This window comes from Athene cunicularia (genome assembly GCF_003259725.1).
Source record: "Athene cunicularia isolate RWA chromosome Z unlocalized genomic scaffold, athCun1 chrZ_part3, whole genome shotgun sequence".
NCBI lineage: Eukaryota > Metazoa > Chordata > Aves > Strigiformes > Strigidae > Athene > Athene cunicularia.
Genome location: NW_020799144.1, coordinates 15,843,390 through 15,863,401, shown reverse-complemented (window position 1 = coordinate 15,863,401; position 20,012 = coordinate 15,843,390). Strand labels below are relative to the sequence as shown.

Here is a 20,012-nt window from a genome sequence, read left to right as displayed (position 1 = left end):
CCAACAAGGAACAGTAGAGGGTGAAAAGTGCAACAAGTGGCAAATAGGTACCTTTGTAATGGTTACCAGCATACCAGTGGGAAGAAAAAGACTTCAATTTAAAACTTCTAACCTATACTTAGAGTAATGGCTACCTTTCTGACATGTTAATTAGGCTTTAATATGAGCAGCGACAGGCAAAGAAAAATGTACAAAGATCGAATGCAAATGCCATTTCTAAGTAGCAAAGATACTTCTCTAGTGGAAAAGAAAATAAAAAAAATATTTGCTGCTTGCATGTCCTTCGTGTAAAGAATGTTTTATTTTTTCATCTTTTGGACTAAAATAATTAAAATTTGTATCATTAAAATAATTTATTTAGCATTTGTTATGTATCTGTGTGAAGGCTCATGACGTGTATATACAGAAGCATTTGTTTCGTGCAAGCCAAATCTTTCTAAATTTTTATTTTTAACATGTAGCTTTAGCTGCCTTCGTGCTGGTGTTTTAATTTTTAGAAGTTTAACTTAAGAATATTTGTATCTTTTCTGTATTCTAGTGCCTCAGTCACAGTAGAAGGTGCAACGTTAGAGGAAGGAGGTATTGCACTTGGATTCACTGAGCAGAAAATAAACATGATGGTCCTGGATATCTGCCACAAACCAGGTGGCAGCGAGTACCTGAGGCAAATTTATCACATCATCCGGCTCAATGAGGTAGGGAAACGGCCTTTTTACCGAGCAATTAGGTGTGTACTGGCCTGAGGCAGCGTCTGCTGGCAGCTAAGGGTTAGTCAAGGAGGTGATAATGCTTCTTAAAGTCAATATGAAATCCTATATTGTATTGTAATAGAATCCATTCAGTTTAGGCTTTTCTGCATTTGTACAGAAAAAGATTACTTTATGGGAAACAATGTAGATTTTATTTATGTACTTAAACAGCAGTATGGCTCATAAACTTCAGCTTCATATTGTAGACCATAGATACATTTTAGGAGTTTGAATACAGTGGGGGGAAAAAAAAAAAAATAAAAAAAAAGATCCGCAAGGCTATTGAAAAATTGACTGTTACAGGAAGTAAAATTAAATGTGGTAAATCAGTTCTCCTGATTTAAAAACCAACCAAACAAACCCTACGGCTGTACAGAGGAAGTAAATGCATCCACATGAAAACCTTACTCAATCTAGATAACTCCGTTCAGTTAAAGTGCTTTCGAAATTACAGTAAACAAATTCAGATTTGTTTGCTGCACATGGAATTCGGGCAACGTAAAAGAATTATCTCATTATTTCTAAGGCTGTACTAAATTGCCCCAAGTTACCAAAAGCATTTTGATTTTATACACTAAAATAAACACAGGTTTGCTTAAATTGTATGATAACACAGATCTACGCAGCTTAATTAAGAAAGTTCTGTTTATTAGCTTTAATTACTAAATTACTATTCCTTGAATGCATAAGCAGGTGCTGTTAAGATCATTGCAAGTGTACAGAAGTGTTTATAATAAAATGCAAAATAATGCAAATATAGGCATAGGCCAAGATTTTTCTTTAAAAAAAAAAAATTGATAGCCAAAAAAAAAAAAAAAAAAAAAGCCCCAAAGATTAGGCAGCTCTGTCTGTAAGAAGGCAATAGAGAACAGCTCAGTGCTGGCACCGTGCTTCTGAAAATCAGATCAACTGTTTAGTTCCTAAGTATAGGCTTAAAAGCAACCTTTATGCATCTGCATTTGGAAGCTTTAGAAGCAATGTAAGCATGTATGTAGAGATGGCAACCTAATATTAATACAATACAGAATCTTTTCAAGTTTCATCTCAAACAATTAAACGGTTCGGGAAGTGAAGTGAAAATTATTACTGTAATACAGTTCAAACAAAACCTTTTCACCTGGAGCACATTCAGGATTACTTTAAGTATAACGGAGTGAGGAAAAGATGATGAGCAAGACCTCCGAAAATAATCACATAATCCAGTAGTTAGGGCAGTCACCTAGGGGACGGGGTACACGGGCTCGGATCTCTGTTCTGCCTGGTTTAGACCCGGGAATTGAATCTGCATCTCCCACAAGCAAACTGACTCCCCAGACCATCAGGTACCAGCACAGAACTCTGTCCTCCTCCCCCGTTGGAGCTGTTTCGCCTTGTAGAAATTGCTGCAAAAATCCATTCTGTAACTTCTAGGGTCAAAAATAGAATCGTGCTCTAGCTGAAGGGGTAGAATGCCCATATCGGGTTCTGGAGACTCTGATCCAAGATCCAACTCCTGTGAGTATTCGGTTATTTATACAAAGTGGAGCAGCTCCAATAGGAGGTAAGAGGCTGAGAGAATTAGGTGGAAGAGGGACTTTAGCCTGACTTTCCGCATCCCAGGTGTCTCTCCTTGAATTTCTGCAGCTAGTAAGAGCTTTGTTAAATATAGAACATTTCTCAGTGGAAAAAACTGCCTTGTTTTTTTTTTTTAAAAAAAAAAAGAAGAGAAAAAAATCCCGACCAGCTCAACTCACAGAAAGGCTTAACTGTGTTACTTCAAACTGCCTTTGAAACCATTACAAAACATTTTAATGCTTCGCGTGGCATTATGGTGATGCACTTTTCAATATAATTTTTCATAACTTAGATTATGTTCAATGCACCGGGCTACCAAGAAGTAGACTGGATTGTCTGTTCAAAGGTCCATCCTTTTGTTTGGAGACTACTTGGTCTATCAAGGGATCATGTTCTTAAAATTAGTTTGGAGATCTTTATGCCACACCGCTTAATAATCACGTGTTGAATAGAGAACAAAATGATGAGAAAGAAAATTGTTGTTCTCAATGATTTTCCTTAGAAAAGCAGGTGAAAAGGGATATGGATTCTTGGAAGCTATATTTGGAAACAGAGCTATGATGTTATAAAGATTTATAATAGATACTGTAGAACTCAAACCAGCCTCCAGTCCTTAGTGTATTTATCAAAAAGTATAATAAGTATTTTTGACTAATGGCTACCAAAGATAACCCAACTCTCTTGAGCTGTCATGCTCAGTAATATTCTGTTTACTTGGTTTCATGCCCAGGCAATGATAGTGAGGATATAGCTCACATGTTTACAAATATGATTTTGTTTCTATTTTCACATTTTTGAAACATGACCCTTTCAGGGTCTACGATATGTACTGCTCTAAAGGAGTTCTTAAAGTAATGCAGTTACCATTGTTGAATAAGCCTCTTTGTGAAAATATTAATCCACAATATTCCAGAGACAGAAAAATGCCCGTACCGGGAGGTGAGCTGTATGCCACTCGAAATGTTCAAACCCCAGCAAGCGTGGGCAGCTATTTCCAATATCTCTACTAAAAAAACCCAACAGAATCTGATTCTGCTGGCTCTGTGACACCCAGAGGGCTGCGTTGCCTTAGAGCTGTCTACAGATTTTGTGAAAATGTGTGTATGCAAGGCAGTACATTTAATGAAAAAATGGTAAACGTATAGAAATACCTTTTAAATAACTCCCTTCACCGCTACTTTAAAATCTTTGTTATGGCATGAAGTCATGAATGAATGGGGGGAAAAAACCCCAGACATTTTTGTAGGCTGAGAAAATATAGGTAAGAGACTCAGGGTGTGTTTTCACAGCTGGGTTATGCTGTTGTCTTAAGACAAAAGAGCTCCTCTTTTTTTTTTTTTTAAATACACTTAGATTATTTCATGATTGTCTTAGGCAATCCTGACAGTTGGCTGCAGCCAGCAGAGAGAGAGTCCTGCTCTTTCTCTTGCCCTTGTGCTTTCCTGCTCCTAGGCCCCCCTTTGTACTAGTACTAGAAATCATGTGGCTTGTTTATCTGGCTGAAACCTTTCTTTTTTCTGGCTGATTTCACAACATATGCTAGTGCCAACACAAGGGAGAAACAGCTACAGTCCATGTGGATTGGGAGGGAACTTGTGCCTTTCAGGCCAGACCACAGTTGGATCAGTGTAAACCGATGATGAAATTATTCTTTTAGAAAGTCCCACTGATCCCACGGGATGCCTTGGCAGGTAGCTTACATGTTCCCTCACCTGCATCTGGAAATTTTTTTATCATCTCAGTAGTGCTGCAAAGTAAGAGGAGCATTTGCATCCACCCATCTCAATGAAGACTCACCTTGAGTACTTGCTCAATGTTATGGCAATCCTATCATTATAGACTTCATTTTAATAACAATAAACTGTTTAATCACAGTAGTCCTTCCTGCAAATAGATCTGTAAGTGTTTCATTATCTAGCTCTTCGTAAAATGGTTCTATTTAATCAAAACACTTTATTGGCATGCAATGATGATTTATTTACATACTAGTTTAAGAAGTGAAAACAGAAAAGATTGTGGCCAAAATAATCGTGCGTCTGTTACAGTATAGTTTCTAAAATTGCCATGTAAATCATAAATGACTTCTAGTCTTTGAATGCTTAAACAATTAAAAATAGCTTTGAAGAGTGGGAGAATATTTATTTCTTGTGCTGGAACAACTGGTTCGAACGTGTTCATCAAACAATTAATTTACTGTCGTGTAGTAAATATTTAATGCTGTCCAAAAAAACCTTTAAATATTCATTTAGAGTTTATCATGTAAAATAAATCATATAATAGCCATCTTACATTAGAGCAGCTCATAGAAAGCATTTGGTTTTCAGTTCCACATCACCTAACGTGTGTATATTTAATGAAAACTGATACACATAATTTGATGACAATTTCAGAACAAGAGTTTAGATTATTCTGATTTGCTTCAGTTGGATGGGTGTTCGTGGAGGTTATTGCAGCATCTTGTTATTTTTAAAAAGGTTTCTATTTTGTAAGAGATTACTTACTCTCTCCTTTAACATAAGGAACTTCTGCCAAGCCCACTGTAAAGTTAGGCTTGAAATTTAGGCAAATTTCACTTGGAAAGCTAGGTGGCAAATACTGTTTTGTGGTTGTTTTTTGTTTTTTTTTTTTCCTAAAAGGCGTATTTGAAAGAGCAGCTGTCTCATGAGAATTCTTCTGAAGATGGTGCTACCTCCAGTCAGTGCCTGCCTTTGACACTGAAGGGCAGAGAAGAGCAGCCGGTCTTCAACCCTTTCCAGGTGTACAGACAGTCTTGCGCAACAGTGTTCAATCAGGTTTGTCAAAATCTGAAACCTTGGTTATAGTATAATTTTTACTTGTCGGTCTTATTATGATCATGATAATGACAGAGACTGAAATTATGAAAACGGAATTAATTACACGCGTTCACATTTGATGAAGCGCAAAGGAATATTATTACTCAGGAATCTAATGAGGGCACCCTCTACACTAGCATGATGTTCAAAAAGCCATTATTGTCCTTTCCTTTTATCAGAATTATTGCATGTAAGAGCAATTTGCATTTACTTAGACTTTCTGTGTTAGTTCAGTACAGTGAAGGAAAGCCCATTAGTAGCAATGACATTTATTACGCCCGTGTAACGGTACATAGGCCTAGTCTTCTTTGAGAAGTCATGGCAAAACTCCAAGTGCACATTTAGAATCTTCCTGATGAATCTTTCGTGGAAATGTTGAACAGCAAAGTAGAGGGTGGTTTGAAAATACAGAGGTAAGCAGGGGAAAAAAATTAAAAAAAAAAAAAAAAAGTGGAAGTGTCCATTTCTCTGTTTTTCATTAAGGCATGTTAGTGATATGTAAAGGGTTATAATTTACTTATAGAAACTAGTTTCCTGATAGTGTAACAGATAAGGAAAATAGATCTAGTTACCTTAAATCTCTGCCAGAGCACCACATGACCAATTTATGGTACAAAATGTTTCTGATAGCACTCGGACGCTTAAAAAAATCTTACGCTGCTGTTTCTCAAATCTTCCTAATCCATCATCTACAGTTTTGATTCTACCCCTCAATTGCAAATACTTAAAACCAAATGGAATTGCAGTATGAAATTCACTTCACAGTCTTGTGGTAGAAACACATCTCTGCTTTTAAATGATATAATCTCCTTTCCCAGTTTTCAGCATTTTGGACTATTTTACTATATGTTGCTGTAAAATATATCTGGTTTAATTTTGGGGTTTTTTTCTATTTTATTAATGTTTAATGAATGCTTAATCATTGTCATGTTGCAATAAAGGTGTTAATATCCTGAAAAAGGAGATTAATACCAATTTCACAAGGCTTTTCACTCCAGAGGAACGTGCTTTAAATATATATATATATATATATATATATTTTTTTTATTATTATTTTTTTTTTCCTTCCACTAGTCCCTTCATGTATATCTTAAATGGGTAGAATTTAAGGGGCTACGTAATCACTCACTCCAATTTGAAATGCAGAAAATAGTTTATCATGCCTCAATTCTCGATTCATTAATAGTGTGGTAGAATAAGACCTTCAAGAAGTGACAACTCAGGGCAGAATTCTGCTGCTACATGACAGGTTTGCAGTGCTCTATTAATCAACAGATGACAAGGGATAGTTCATATTAAATTGCTTCGGATTTTGTAACCTCTTGGCATAAAGTCTGCTACCTGGGTATGGAGAAGTATCTTAAAATTATAAGAAAAAAAGAGTGATCATGGACCTTAAAGTACCGTGTGCCAACCCTGTTGTTGACAATGACAGATTTATTTCTTGAGATTAATAATATTATTAAGTAGCATAGTTCTCTTTACCATAAAATCGCACTTTTATTAAGTGGCGTGGGACTGTCAGTTTATAATATAACGGTCCGTACAGCTCAGTGTCTGGTTTCCTGTGAAGACCAGTGCCTGCAGAAGATGCCAGAGCGCTGGCAGTGAACAGTGTTTCTTCTCAAAGGGTATATTTCTTCTTTAATTCATTTCTTACTGGTTGGCAACTGCCATGAAGCTTAGGAGTTTATAATCCATGATTAATTTCTTGATTTTCTTTAAATCTATTGTAACTAGATGTGGTTTTAATACATCAACTAACATTTTGTCCTTTTATAAATTCTAAGTCCCCACAATATACTCTGTCAATGAGTTAAGTATTTATTTTTAAAACTTTTCTCTCAGAAGGGCCAGTTGGAACAGGCATGGCAATACTCTGTGAGCCCAGAGAGCTGCTTCAGCTTTAAGCAGAGGATGTTTGTGCTACACAATCCTATATATTATATAATAATGTAATGTGCAACTACCGTTGTTATCTTGGCTCCTTTATTTTCTTAAAATAAATTATTTCAAAAGCTTTCGGAAAGATAATTTGTAGTAAGCATTCCACGTATTGTTTGTAGGTGTATATAAAAATTGCAGTACATTGGGGTGATTGACTTTTCTCTTCTGAAGTTTTGCTAATTTGTCCCTATCCTGTCAAATTTAGCAAGATACTTAATCATAATTTCCACGAATTTCACTGCTCCTGAAACAAAGGCCACTGAACAGGTATTTTGAGATCAACTCCAGCATTTTTGATTAATGATATGTAAATTTCTTACCTTTCAACCTTCTAGTTCAGTAGCTGATTCTAGGAAGGTGTCATTTCTGTTAACAATTCAGCCATTTAATTCTTACATTCCTGTAAAAATCTTGAATAATCACCATCTGGTCCTAGTAACTTGTTGCTCTTGATTTTATCAATTTGTCCTGACACCTCAATCTCTGCCAGTGCTGCTGCTCCTCTATTGTCTAATAAGATTAACTCGAGGCTGTGTGACTCCTCACAGTATCAAAGAAGAAAAATGCTACAAAGAAATTATTTTCCTTTCTTGAAATTCCTTTTTTTTAAAAAAACTGATCCTTTATTTTTTCACAGAACTGATCAGTCTGGTGGAATACATTTTTATCTGTTATACCTATAAATTTTCCTTTTTTTTTTTTTAATGACTTGCTACTGACTCTTTAGCTTCTCCTTTTTTTCCGTCTTGATTTTACAAGTACTTCCTCTGTATTTTATTTTAATTCACTGCAGGGTTTAGAACAGTCACCTCTTTTCTCCCGTGTCCCACAGTTCTCTGTTGACTCTTTTCCCCTTATTTCTTGTTCATGGGATGTTCACTGTTATTTCTTCATCCACTTTCACACTATATCATTCTTTCTTTAGCTGCCCTTGTCTCCTTTTCTTACTCTGTATTTCACCTTTATTTTTCTAGATTACTTTTAAGGGCGTGCCAAAGATGAGGGTTAAGGAGAAAATTAAATTAAAAGAAGGAAGGGAATAAAATAGCAGTGGAGGAGAGGGGAGGTACTGCACTGATTCTGCTCTTGCAGAAGAACTAAGTGCTGTCTAGAAAAAGAAAAAGACGCGCTGCAAGATAAACTTTACCCTTCTTACTGAGGGTTATTTCCATTGTTTTGAGTTGCTTTTTTTTTTTTTTTTTAAACTACTCAGTGCTATTTTACTGTTAGAACAATAACTTTTGGATTATTTCCTCCCAAGAATGTTGAATTGTAGTCACTGCTTGGCCATTACTGACAATGAAAATTAATATTATGCGACAGGAGTTACTGTTTTGTAAACATAAGGATGTGGTATGTGGTCTTTTGTCTGCCCACCATTATTGTAGATCCTTTTTATTTATTAAATAAGCAATATGGAGTTATATTTGTTCATATTGTCTAGACTTACTGCTGTTTATAATAACCATCTGGTGACTGGAGTGCCTTACAAAACAAGTAAACCATCACTCTAATTACGATACAGGTTACATCTTCACTTCCAGCTATACCAAGTTTTTCATTACAAACTTTTTGCTGACAGCAGAAAATGTAAATTGCTGTTACATAAAAAGTTGCCAATTATTTTGCTTTTCAAACAAAAGAGTCAAGCTCTCAGACAAAGTGGTTGGGCAGCATGCCATTAACAGTTGGAAGAGTAACGGTTCAAAAAATTGATTTATCTTTTTATAAATAATGGCTACATCCCCAAATGGATTTATAAATTAATTGCTGTCTTATTGGAATAAGAACGTTCTTCTGTGGACATGATTGATATCATCTGCCTAAGTCCTTGTTCTAGACCCCCCTCCTTCTTGGTTAGTATATCACAGCTGGAGCTTTAATTTACTGATCATATTAACACTGATTAATAACTAACAAAAGCTTCTTGCCATGTATCAACAGTCAACCATTACTGAATGGAACTGGGATTGGTCAAACTTGCTGCCAAGTTATTTGGGACTGAATCGGATGACCTTCAGGGTGCTGCTGGCACACAGGTAATGGGATTTTTGGCAAATAATTGCGCTTTCTTGTTGTCTTTTTTACTTTATAACAGCCAATACGCAAAGATTTTACTGGTGAAATTTATAAAGTAAATTGTGCATTTATTTTTAAATAAGCAGTTTTAAGATGGCTGTACTTATTATCTATCGTCTGTGATCCGTGCAAAGATGGCTTTAAATTCCTATCGTGAGGAACCTAATATATCCTTTCTGTCTGAGACCTGACTATATGTTGATATGGCCCTTAAATATTGCTTTAAAAGGAAGTTACTGTCTTTTACAAACTTATACTGCTCAGAGAGTTTTCAGCTGTATAAGCACAGAATTTAGGGGTTGTTTACTAAGTTGCAATGAGTCTTAAATTCAGTTGGGGGCATGACAAGTGTAGCTAGAAATAGAAAGTATTTCCTTAATATTTTTTTAGCTAACGGAACTTAATATTTTAACATTTTTTTAATTTGTAAAATTTAACTGTTTAATCGATAAACAGGTATCTTTAATGCAGAATTGATACTTGTTAAATTCAGAACTAGCAATTCATTAAATTCAGAAAAGTGTTGGGGGAAAAAATGGGTATTTTTAATGAAATATTTGCCACTTAGATCCTTTCAAAAACTGTAAAACTTACATGTTGAAAACTAATAAGAACTTCAACATTCCCTGCTTAATTCTGAATCCTCCTGGTGATATCTAACATGGTCTTATCATTCATCTTTTAAACTGAACTCCTTCTCTCTTCAGAAACTAGAGTGTCAATTTCAAAAGTGTGTGAATTTGCATGTCAAAAATGTTTTGATGTTGTTTATGCCATTTTCTCAATTTATGGTTAGCAGTTAGTCTTAAACATTTAATTCTTCCTTCATTTCATATATAAAGTATTTCTGCAGTCTATTTCTAGTCTTCCTTCTTAATTTTGTTATGATTAATTCTTTACCCACCCAAATTATTATTTTTGAAAATTTTAATGGAATTGCACAAAAGCTGATGCTAGCAAAAATGTTAGCCATTCAGTTCTCTTCTTGATGTTCTCTGTTACCCACTACCGCACAGAATATGGGACTTCATGGACTTTTTGGTCTGTGCCAGCAGTGTCAGTTTTATGTTAAACCGCAGAGACAATTCAGTACTAGGGTTGGGTTTTTTTTTTTTCTTTGATAATTCTCCTGCTGATTGCTAACACTTGTCCTTCATTAAAAATGAAGTAGTTTGCCCTTTTAAAAGAGATTCTAATAGAAAGTCTCAGGCTCAAGCTGGTTCTTGAACTTCCCTTCATGTTGATGTCATCCATGTGAGCCAAAGGGAGCAGAGGACTGCTGTGATTTGCAGAGGGAACGTTTTCTGTGAACATTTCATCTTCTCTGGTATCTTGAAACACATTTCGTTTTAATTTTCATCTCTTTATAGAGTTTAGAAACAAGTCATGTATATGCCTTCTTTGTCCTTCTTTGTATTTCATGTCTTTGTCATATCACCTATTGTTGCTTTTTTTTTTTTTGTTGTTGTTTAATAAGGGCCCTAATTGTTGTCATCCTTCCTAATTTGCAAATGTCTCCATTCATTGCCCTTCTACATGATATGGAAATTCTCATCTAGAAGTGACATTATGCAAGCCATTAATGATTAGCTCATGGATTTATTATTTAAACCACTCTACTTTACAGACCAACAGATCGTTTAAACCCGTTGTGATCATTACGCAGAATTGCTAATCCGATCTCTGCCGTAACAAACAGCATCTCGAACGCGCCTTATCTTTACGTGACTTAATTTTTAGCTAAAGTATGTCTGCTCATGTTCTCCGGATGGCTAGGCCCAGTCCAGCTCGTCTTGTGGCTACTCAAGTAAGCTTTGCAGGGACTCAGGCGAGCCCCATCTTCAGGTGATCCTTCATGCTCCTTCTTAACACTGCATCAACCTCAGCCTTGTGCTCAGGAGTTAAGGTTCAAGAGGAATGGGTGCGTTATTATTCTGATGTCCTCTTTATGAGGGACATGCTCTATTTCTACTGTTTGCCTCCTGAGACAAGTTAAACAAAACTAAGGGCAGTACTTTTTGAGTCAGAACCATCAGTGCATAAAGTGGAGTGCCAAACACTTTATTTCTTTCTTTAACACATGCTAAAGCTTTTCCTCATCAGTTACTTATGTGCAGGCAAAAATATTTTTACCTGTTCACAGTGATACTGGGTTCTATTTCCTTTTTTTATATTTAAAGAGAAATACTGTCTGTTTCATACAAAGTAAAATAAGTATGCTCTGCTCTCTCTTCGGTGGGAAAAAAAGTAAAAATGCTTAGGGGACTCATTTACAAGGGAAATGCTCCCCTAACCTAGTTAATGACTGAGTTAGGTGGGAGGGGGTTATGGGAGCATTGTCCCAGAGCCAGCAAGTGGTAGGCAAATTAATTGGTTGGTGGTTAGGGGAAAGTAAAAGGCTTTTAGGACTGGTTAAAAAGGGAATGAACTGTTGTGTACTACTCATTGGCTCCACATGAGCATGTGAATCTAATCCACGCATTCTGATGATCCTCAAAGTAAAAGTGTTTGGGAAATTTAGCAAATTAAACATGTGGGTGGTTAATGATACTATTTTATTTTAAGGTTATGAAATATAGAACACTATCAGGAAAAGCCTATAAAAGTTGAGCAGTAAGCAGGAACGTAGAAAACTTAATATTCATCCGTATTTACAGTTCATACCTTTAGAAACTGTGAAGAAGTTTTCCTTAAGGAAGGAAAGTGATACATAGATTGATTCCTTTCCTTTACAGTTTTACTTCTGATTTTTTTTTTCTTTTTTACATATAGCTTGAGCTGTGAGAATAAAAGTTAAAACAAACTTTTCAAATTATACTTGAAACAATATCTTTTAATAATAAGCCCATTAACATTAAGATAATTGATAGTACTTGACTTAACCAAGTTTTAAGAATATCCTGCGTGCTTACACAGATAAACCCTGTTTTTTTCGAATCTTGGCAGTCACTTGTACACCCTTAGGTATTTCGGTACCAAATGGGAGTTCCTTGCCTCTAATACATACGTTAAGACAAGAAGACCGTGTGCTTTTAGTTATTGCTTAATTCACATGTATCTCAACTTGTAATCACTGTCCTGCTTGTACATGAAAAACTGTTATTGTCTGGCTAAATCAGCATATTGAAACTGTTTCTGCAGTTTATCGTATGATTTCTTCTTTTTAACTGTCTGGCCACCATCTCTATGCATCTTATCACATTTGAAAATACTTCAGTGACTGGGGTGAGCTGGTCCCAGTGGCTGAGTGCCCATATAGCTGTTTGTTCACTCCCCCCATGGTGGATGGGGAAGAGAACTGCAAGAGCAGAGATGACAAAACTCACGGGTCGAGGTAATGACAGTTTAGTAAGTGAAGCAAAGCAAAACAAGGAATTCATCCAGCACTTCCCATCAGCAGGCAGATGTCCAGCCCCTTCCTGGGAAGCCGGGCTCCGTCACGCATAGCGGTTCCTTGGCAAGGCAAACGCCAAACCCCCAATGTCCCCCTTCCTCCTCCTTTCCCCAGCTTTTGTTGCTGAGCACAGCATTGACATGGCACAGAATATCCCTTGGGTCACTTGGGGTCAGCCGTCCTGCCTGTGTCCCCTCCCAAGTTCTTGCCCACCCCCAGCCCACTCGCTGAGGGGGGCAGAGTGGGAACAAGACAGCCCTGGTGCTGTGCAAGCTGCTCAGCAGTAGCCAAAAAGCTGGTGTGTTGTCAGCACGGAGGCACAAACCCAAAGCACAGTGCCGTACGTTACCCTTCTTATTTAGGTACTCTTCTTTATACTGACACGTAAGTTGAGTACTTTCTGACCATATATTTTCAGAGAAGTATGTCAGCAACGCGTACGTAGTTATATTAATATTTTGGCGGAGTTTGAGATGTGACCTTCCTTCTGCAGTTCTACAGGACTCTCAAGTGTGTTGAATACATTACTGCAGAGAATAACTACGTTCCACTTAGTATAACGATGGTAAACACCCAAGATGTTTTTGTGACACTTGTAGCCGCTCTCCTCTCTCACAGTAATTTGCTGTGCCGAGGAGTGTCCGGGATTGTCTCCTCTGCATTTAGGGAAGTTTCACAGAGCACTGGTGCCAGTGCAGGGCAAGAAGCAGTGGTTTGACTGGAACAACGTGGTAGGGGGTGTGAGCAGGAGCACTCTGGGACCTGCAGGATCAGACAGAAGAGCTCACGACTGGCAAAGCCAGTGACGGTCAGGTACAAGATCTTAAGAGCAGGAAGCACAACAACTTAATAACTGAGAGGGGAATATGTTGATTTACCATTAAATGCATCAGGTGAGAAACAGTACCAAGTCAAAAAAATAGCACGAGTCAAACCCAATGTTTGTTCGAGTGGATTAGAAATGCCATGAAAAACACCTAGACTGGAAATCCGAGGATGATTTCCAACAGGTAAATTAGTGTAGCTCAAGAAGAGATTTCCAGAGAGCGTTTGCACAGTGACGAGAGCTTAACTAGTTTAAAGTTGAAGCAGGATAGAGCGAGTGGTTTACTTCCAGTCATGTGTTCCTTTGATAAATATTCTCAACTGCACAGCAGCAGCTTCTCAAAGCAGAGTAGAAAACCTGGAATTGTTTATATACGGGCTTTAAGGAAACTATAAAAAAATTAATGTTTGTTTTCTACTAAAACTGGATGAAACATGTAGGCTTTCTAGTAATATTTGCTACAAAATATACACAAATTCTCACATTCTTTGGACTCCAGAATTATTCTTAGCATAGCTCAGACTGCATTCTGTCTGACAAACCACTGGGCTGTTCGCAAGTGAAACTGCTTTTTTAGGAAGGTAACGACTATCCTTGGCAGCAGGGTGCTGCCCTAAGATCCCATTATGCTGTGGAAGCTGATCTTGTATCCAGTGTCCCTTTTTTTTTTTTTTTTAAATCCTTTTGACTGTATTGGGTGAGGAATGTCTGCTCGCTTTTTGCAAATAAATTTGTTAATGTAGTTGTGGCATTTGTTCCCCATACTAGAGTTAGGTGATAAAATGATATGTTTTGTGTTTGATTAAGCTTAATAAAACCGAAATTAAGTCAAAAATTCTTGTTTAGAATTTTGAATGATTGCAGGGCAAAATCTGCATAGCTCTTGTATATTCTAGTGGATACACAGACACCATCTGCTGAGAATGGTAGCCATATGGTGAACTATTTATAGAAAATGTTTATATTCATTGTGTTGTTGATTATCTAGATATCCAGAAAATGCTCCTTTAAAATCCAGTTTATCAACACATGGAAAAACGTATTATGTAGTTTTGAAATTGAAAAGAATGTCAGCAAACTGCATGTGCTTTGTTGTCTGTGATTTTTTTTTTTTTTTTTTTTTTAATGCAACTCTACAAAAGCCTCGGGTCTGAGGGATGAGTGAAAAATACCCAGGGTATGATAAGGTAGGAAGTTTCCTAGCAATTTCCTTCATAGAAGAAACAAATGGTGGAAGAGCAGTTACTGGCGCGATGCCAAGACAAGAGACCATCTCTGCACGGCAGAGGATGCCAGTGTTATGTCTAGTGTACTTTTGGATGTGTTAGTCCTTCTTCTAAACTGCACATGCTCCTTAGACCTTTTGCATCCAAATTGCTGGGTATTGGAAATCCATATCGTTGTTACGGCTGGAAGTCAACTATTAATGACGTGTTGGTGAAGAACTGGGATGCCATTAATACTGCAGTAATCACCACCTGCTTGGTGAGATTATAATGGATGCCCTTATAATCCGTGTGAGAATGGGCTTTCTAAAATGCACGGGAGGCTATGAAAGACAGGATCCCATTGTTCCTGTATCGAATGAAGCAGGTGAACGGTATTAAACCACTGCTGCATGTCTCTTGGTTGATCACGGAGTCAGGTTCAGACCCAAACCAACAAGCCACTGGGATTTTGAGGAAAATCTGATTTTGACATTTCCGGATAAGCAAGGACCCTTTTCCATAAATGAGTTGGTCAATAACAAGGTGTATGTCACATCCGTCAACATAAGGATTATCCTCCATCTGCTTATCCCCTTCTGACACACCTAATGAAACTGTACTCTGACCTTAAAGGATCTGGCAGAAGTAGGTTTAGTTCCCTGCCTGGCAGTTTTAAAGCATCGGTGGCGGAATGTCAATCGGGAAGCAAGAGAGAAGACAACACTCTGTATTACATACTGTTTGAGTGCCACTCCAGCCACTGTTATGTATACAGTTGTAGCATGAATTTCACCAGTAAGGTGAGGCTAAAGGTGAGGCTTCCCATATGCAGTACACTTTCGACTTTGCTGGTTGTTAGCAGTCTCTCTCTCTCCTGCATACATGTTGATGAATCCTATGAATAAAACAATATTCTCCAACAGCAATCTTCAACAGAAGATGCTAAAAAGGAATGGACTGCTCTATCCCAGTTTAACCTTAGTTAATGTGAGCTCCTTTTTAATACCTGGAAGTCCTTTATGGTGAGGCCTTTGCCTACAGAGGATATGGAAGTATGTACTTACCAGCTCTTTTTGAAGTAACTATAAAATTGCTTGAATATAATTATTATTTATTATTATTCAATATAAAATTGACTCGTTCTAATTTGATGCTATTTCCATTGCTGAAACCTGGCCTCTAGAAAAAGTAAAAAAAAAAAAAAAAACCAAAACCAAACCCTTATCTGCAATACATGTTTTGCATTCAAAAGTGTATTAAGCACAGCTTATTGGCTAGAGCATAGGCCTGTGAGCTAAACCCCATTCCTCTAATAATGTCTCACTGTATCCTGGTTTACCCATTTAAAATTAGGTAACATTTGTCCACATTTTTATGTCCTTTGATATGTCTTGATGGAAAAAAAAAATGCTAAGTAAATGCAGTGTATTAGTGCTGATAATGCATATGTGCATTTATAGTTAGGATACACATTTCACTGGTTTCTTTAAAAGTATGTATCTTTTCTCCATAACTACGTATTTTTGCATGCTGCAACCACAAATCGTTATTTGGAAGTGTGACGCTCCGCCATTTTATGTCACTGTCTAATTAACCTTGTGATTGGCATCCCGTGACCTGGCTGACTTTCCTTAAAAATAGATACTTCATCTGCAAATAATTTGCCTTTCTCTCAACTCTGTCTCGCATCCTGTTGCTCTCGAAGGAGTCTTAAGTGGGGATAATCATGTTTGTCTTCTTATCTGGTCTTTTCTTCTTCTTTCTGAGCCTTTCTGACCCAGGTTTTCATCCTTAATAGATTATTAGTGATCGTAAGTGGGCACAAAAGCTCTAAATGTGTATTAATGCGTGCAGAGTGCTGACTCCCCTAACTGCACAGGCTGGTTTAGCTGCTCATTTCATCTACAGGCTTTCCTGCCACACCTACAAAGGAAGAGGCTACAGGACACAAGACAACAAACTAAAAGTCTGTTTTGCCCACCAACCCGTTGTTTCTTCCTTCTGCTTCTTTTAGATAAGGGATTTTCATAAAAGTGCTAGTAATGCAGAGTAATTCAATTTCCATACAGGGATCTCGGTTTCTTTGCAAGCTGTAATGAGTTGAGACATGCAAATCCCCTGTAAGGTAGAGGGGGAAGTATTAATATCAAAGTTAAACAGATGGAAAATCTGGTCCTGCAAGTCATCGTTAAGGTTTCTTCTACACTGCAAAACTGGTCCGTAGCAAAGCCAAGAGTAGAGCCTGGCTCTTTTGACTAAACGTTAAGATACGAAGCTGATCTGTGGGAAATGTTGGTGCTCACAGTCTCTGGTGGCGACAGAGGGCAGGTGGCTCAGCTTTAGTTACACCCAATTGTTCAGCTGGTCTGAATTACCTTGCAGTCTTCTTAGGAAGTGGTAGGCCCGTTAGTTTTCCTCCAAAGGGGATGGGTAAACAACTTTATGCTTTCTCTTGACCTTGAAACATTTGCTGTTGCTTCCACAAAGCAAGTCGTAAGGACTGGTGGCTGCTCCCGTGCATCAAACAAACCTTTGTCACTCTGCCCCAGGTCTGCGGCTTTCCCGCAGGTTATTGCCTTCCTCACGCGCCTTTCCTGGATGAACTCTGTCCTGCCCAGCTCACCCTGACTCAACAGCTAATTGCTTAAGAAAGGATGACAAGATCCGGAGATCTTCTTGTCTCTTCCCCAGGCCCATTTGTCAAACCCAAAAGTGGTCTTGGAGGTTTTACGACCATGATACAGTTTTTGAAGACACATCAGAGTTGGGCAGTTTGACATGTGCTCTTAATAGGTGCTGTGATGTGAGTAGTCGGTTTAAAATCTGCACAGACACCGTGATTTGGGAGCTTAATCTAGCCCAGAAAAACTGTTTGTTTGTTGTCTGGGTTTTTGTGTGGGTTTTGTTTTTTTTTGTTTTTGTTTTTTCTCCTGCTGTAAACTTCTTCCTGGGATCTAACAACAAAGTTTTAGTCTTTGTGAAGAATGCAAAACCATTATGCATCTTGCATCATGTAGCAATTGAGAATTGTCATTCTAATAGTTGACACTGGAAAACGTCATTGAAGAAGGCTTTTTTTATGTTAGTCTTTAGATTGACAGGTTATGACAAAACTGCATTCATGTTGCTTGAATACATCTTTTGTCTAGTTTTACATGCTTTTTGACTTGTCTAGAAAATGACATATTGAGGTTTTCATTAGCCTTAACCAGGTGTGATTTTCTTTATGGAAGATACCTTGGTAGGACTACAGTTGAAGGCGAATAAACCAGTGGAGCTTAGAAAGGCCGCGGCCCTTCTTGAGATGGTAGCGATGAATTGAAAGACTCATTAATCAACAACCAAGTCACAGGTGTGATGGCTTTCCTGCAAACTGCCAACAGACTGTGAAAGTCACATCCAACACATGAAACTGTTAAACTAGACACATCTAAAAACATCCTCAAACTTTTGTCTTTCCATTTTAGTTGAAAAACCCAACCCTGGCTCTTTTTTTTTTTTTTTTTTTTAAAGCAAAAATATTTGTTTTCCAAGGAGTACTCTTCAGTTTAGGAAACAAAAGAAAAACCTGTTTCTATTTTCATCTTTTGCTAATTTCAGTATGCAAACAAGTTCATTTAAATTAGATTTTGATTGCGATGATAAATGTAAATGGTTTTAAGATTACAAGTTTTTGTACACAAAATGTGTGCAAAAGCTTTATAAAAAAACCCCAAACAAACAAAAACCCACAGGATTTTTCTGCGTATAGATGAATGGCCGTTTCCTTCATGATTTTCCAGTCCTTTCCTCTAGTACAAAAATTATCCAGAACAAAGGCTCGGTTATGCTGAGGTGCTGCAATGTAGACAGAAAGTCATAAAATGTTTTAAGTGAAATGACTGAGAAGTTTTTATTATTTAATCAACCTGCACTGGAATTTTCACCCTCACTGATGGGAAAAACCCATAATAAAAAGCCAAAGCATGAAATCTCCATAAAATTTTTCAACACATCATTCTTCCTTAAACTCTGTGGATCCCCTGGAATGAAGGAGAATCTAGTCAGAGGTCTTATACCTCCCGATTAATTTTTTTTTTTTTTCCCCCAGATTATCTTTAAATTGATATACTCCCTGTAGATAAAAACTAATTTTACTCTGTCAAAGAGCAACGAATATGAATTTGCTTGGATTTTTGTATTTGCTAATTCCTTGGTCTGCCTCATTCTCATCTTTTTCCATATATGGATGCTCAAGGTAATAAAAATTCTTCTTTAAAATCTGAAGCAGATGAGAACAGTGTCCCACCTTCACCTGGGATGAGGCATTTCTTTATAGAGTAGTCTGATCTTCTGTTTCCCTCTTTGGCACATCTGTCTTACTTTTGAACTTCATATCTAGAAATTAATTTTAATTTGCAATCCATAGTCTCCAGGTTTTGGGTTTTTGGGTTTTTTTCTGTTTTTTTTTTTAATGCCTGGATTATGAGTTGCAAAGTTATTTTGTTTTTACTCAGTTTAAATCCGTGGAACTGTACGTAAGCACAATGCCTGCTGGCTCAGCAACACCGTAATGCACAGAAAAGGCAGGGAAGCAATGGCGCCGCATTTATTGAAGTAATAGGGTATTATAATAGTGGTATATCAAAAGTGATATCTGGTTTGCCTTTACAAGGCTCTGTAAGCAGATATTTGAATATACCTGTCTTTAAGATATATCTGTAACAGATTTTATCTGATTACTCAGTGTAGTGCTACTGCTTGTTATTGGAGGGCTTGTTAAAGCGTATACAGCTGTCACGTCGTGTCACCCATTTTAGAAAGAACTGTTGTAATTTCATTTTAATGGCAGTGTATTTTAAAACAGATTTTACTATTGGGATCGGGGAGAATTGTATTTCATTTCAAGTTTGACCATAGATTATTGCCTGTATTTTTGCCCATTAACTTTCTGTTGTTGCTTTAACTCAGTAATTAAACACCCCCGCAAGAAAACCACCCTCTAGGATAATGCAGAAATGATCCCTTTAATTGTACTAATAAAGACTGTGACAGCTGAATTTGAATACAACCAAACTCTTCCCACTAAAGTGTTAATGAAATTAACAATAAAAAAAAGTATAATGATTTCTCTTGGGATAATTACATGGGTAATTTAACAGTGCATTTGGATAAAAACTGAAAGCATTTATGTGATATATAGTTAAACCTCTGTAGATGGTATATAGAAAATCAAAGTCTTTCTTATTGTCTTTCAAGTACAAAAGAAATCTTTAAAAATGTTAAGTAGTATCTCATGCTAAAAAGTAAATTTATCTTTCATTTCTCATATTTTCAACATCACATTATTTATTGTTTCCTATGGGGTGACTGTCAGACTGTGCTATGCAAATGGCGTTTAATATACTTACCAGTCTCCAAGTGAAAGCAACGACAGTTGGG

General features: G+C 37.1%; 1 protein-coding gene across 5 annotated transcripts in view; it reads left to right on the top strand.

Moving 5' to 3' along the window:
- KIAA0825 (KIAA0825 ortholog) overlaps nt 1-20,012 on the top strand; it is a 255,047-nt gene that overhangs the window by 118,719 nt on the left and 116,316 nt on the right. For all 5 annotated transcript variants that reach the window (XM_026866725.1, XM_026866724.1, XM_026866727.1 and 2 more), the window contains exons 18-20: nt 539-695; nt 4,940-5,095; nt 9,029-9,123. In XM_026866725.1, the coding sequence (XP_026722526.1) occupies nt 539-695; nt 4,940-5,095; nt 9,029-9,123 (408 nt within the window). The remainder of the gene's footprint in view (nt 1-538; nt 696-4,939; nt 5,096-9,028; nt 9,124-20,012) is intronic.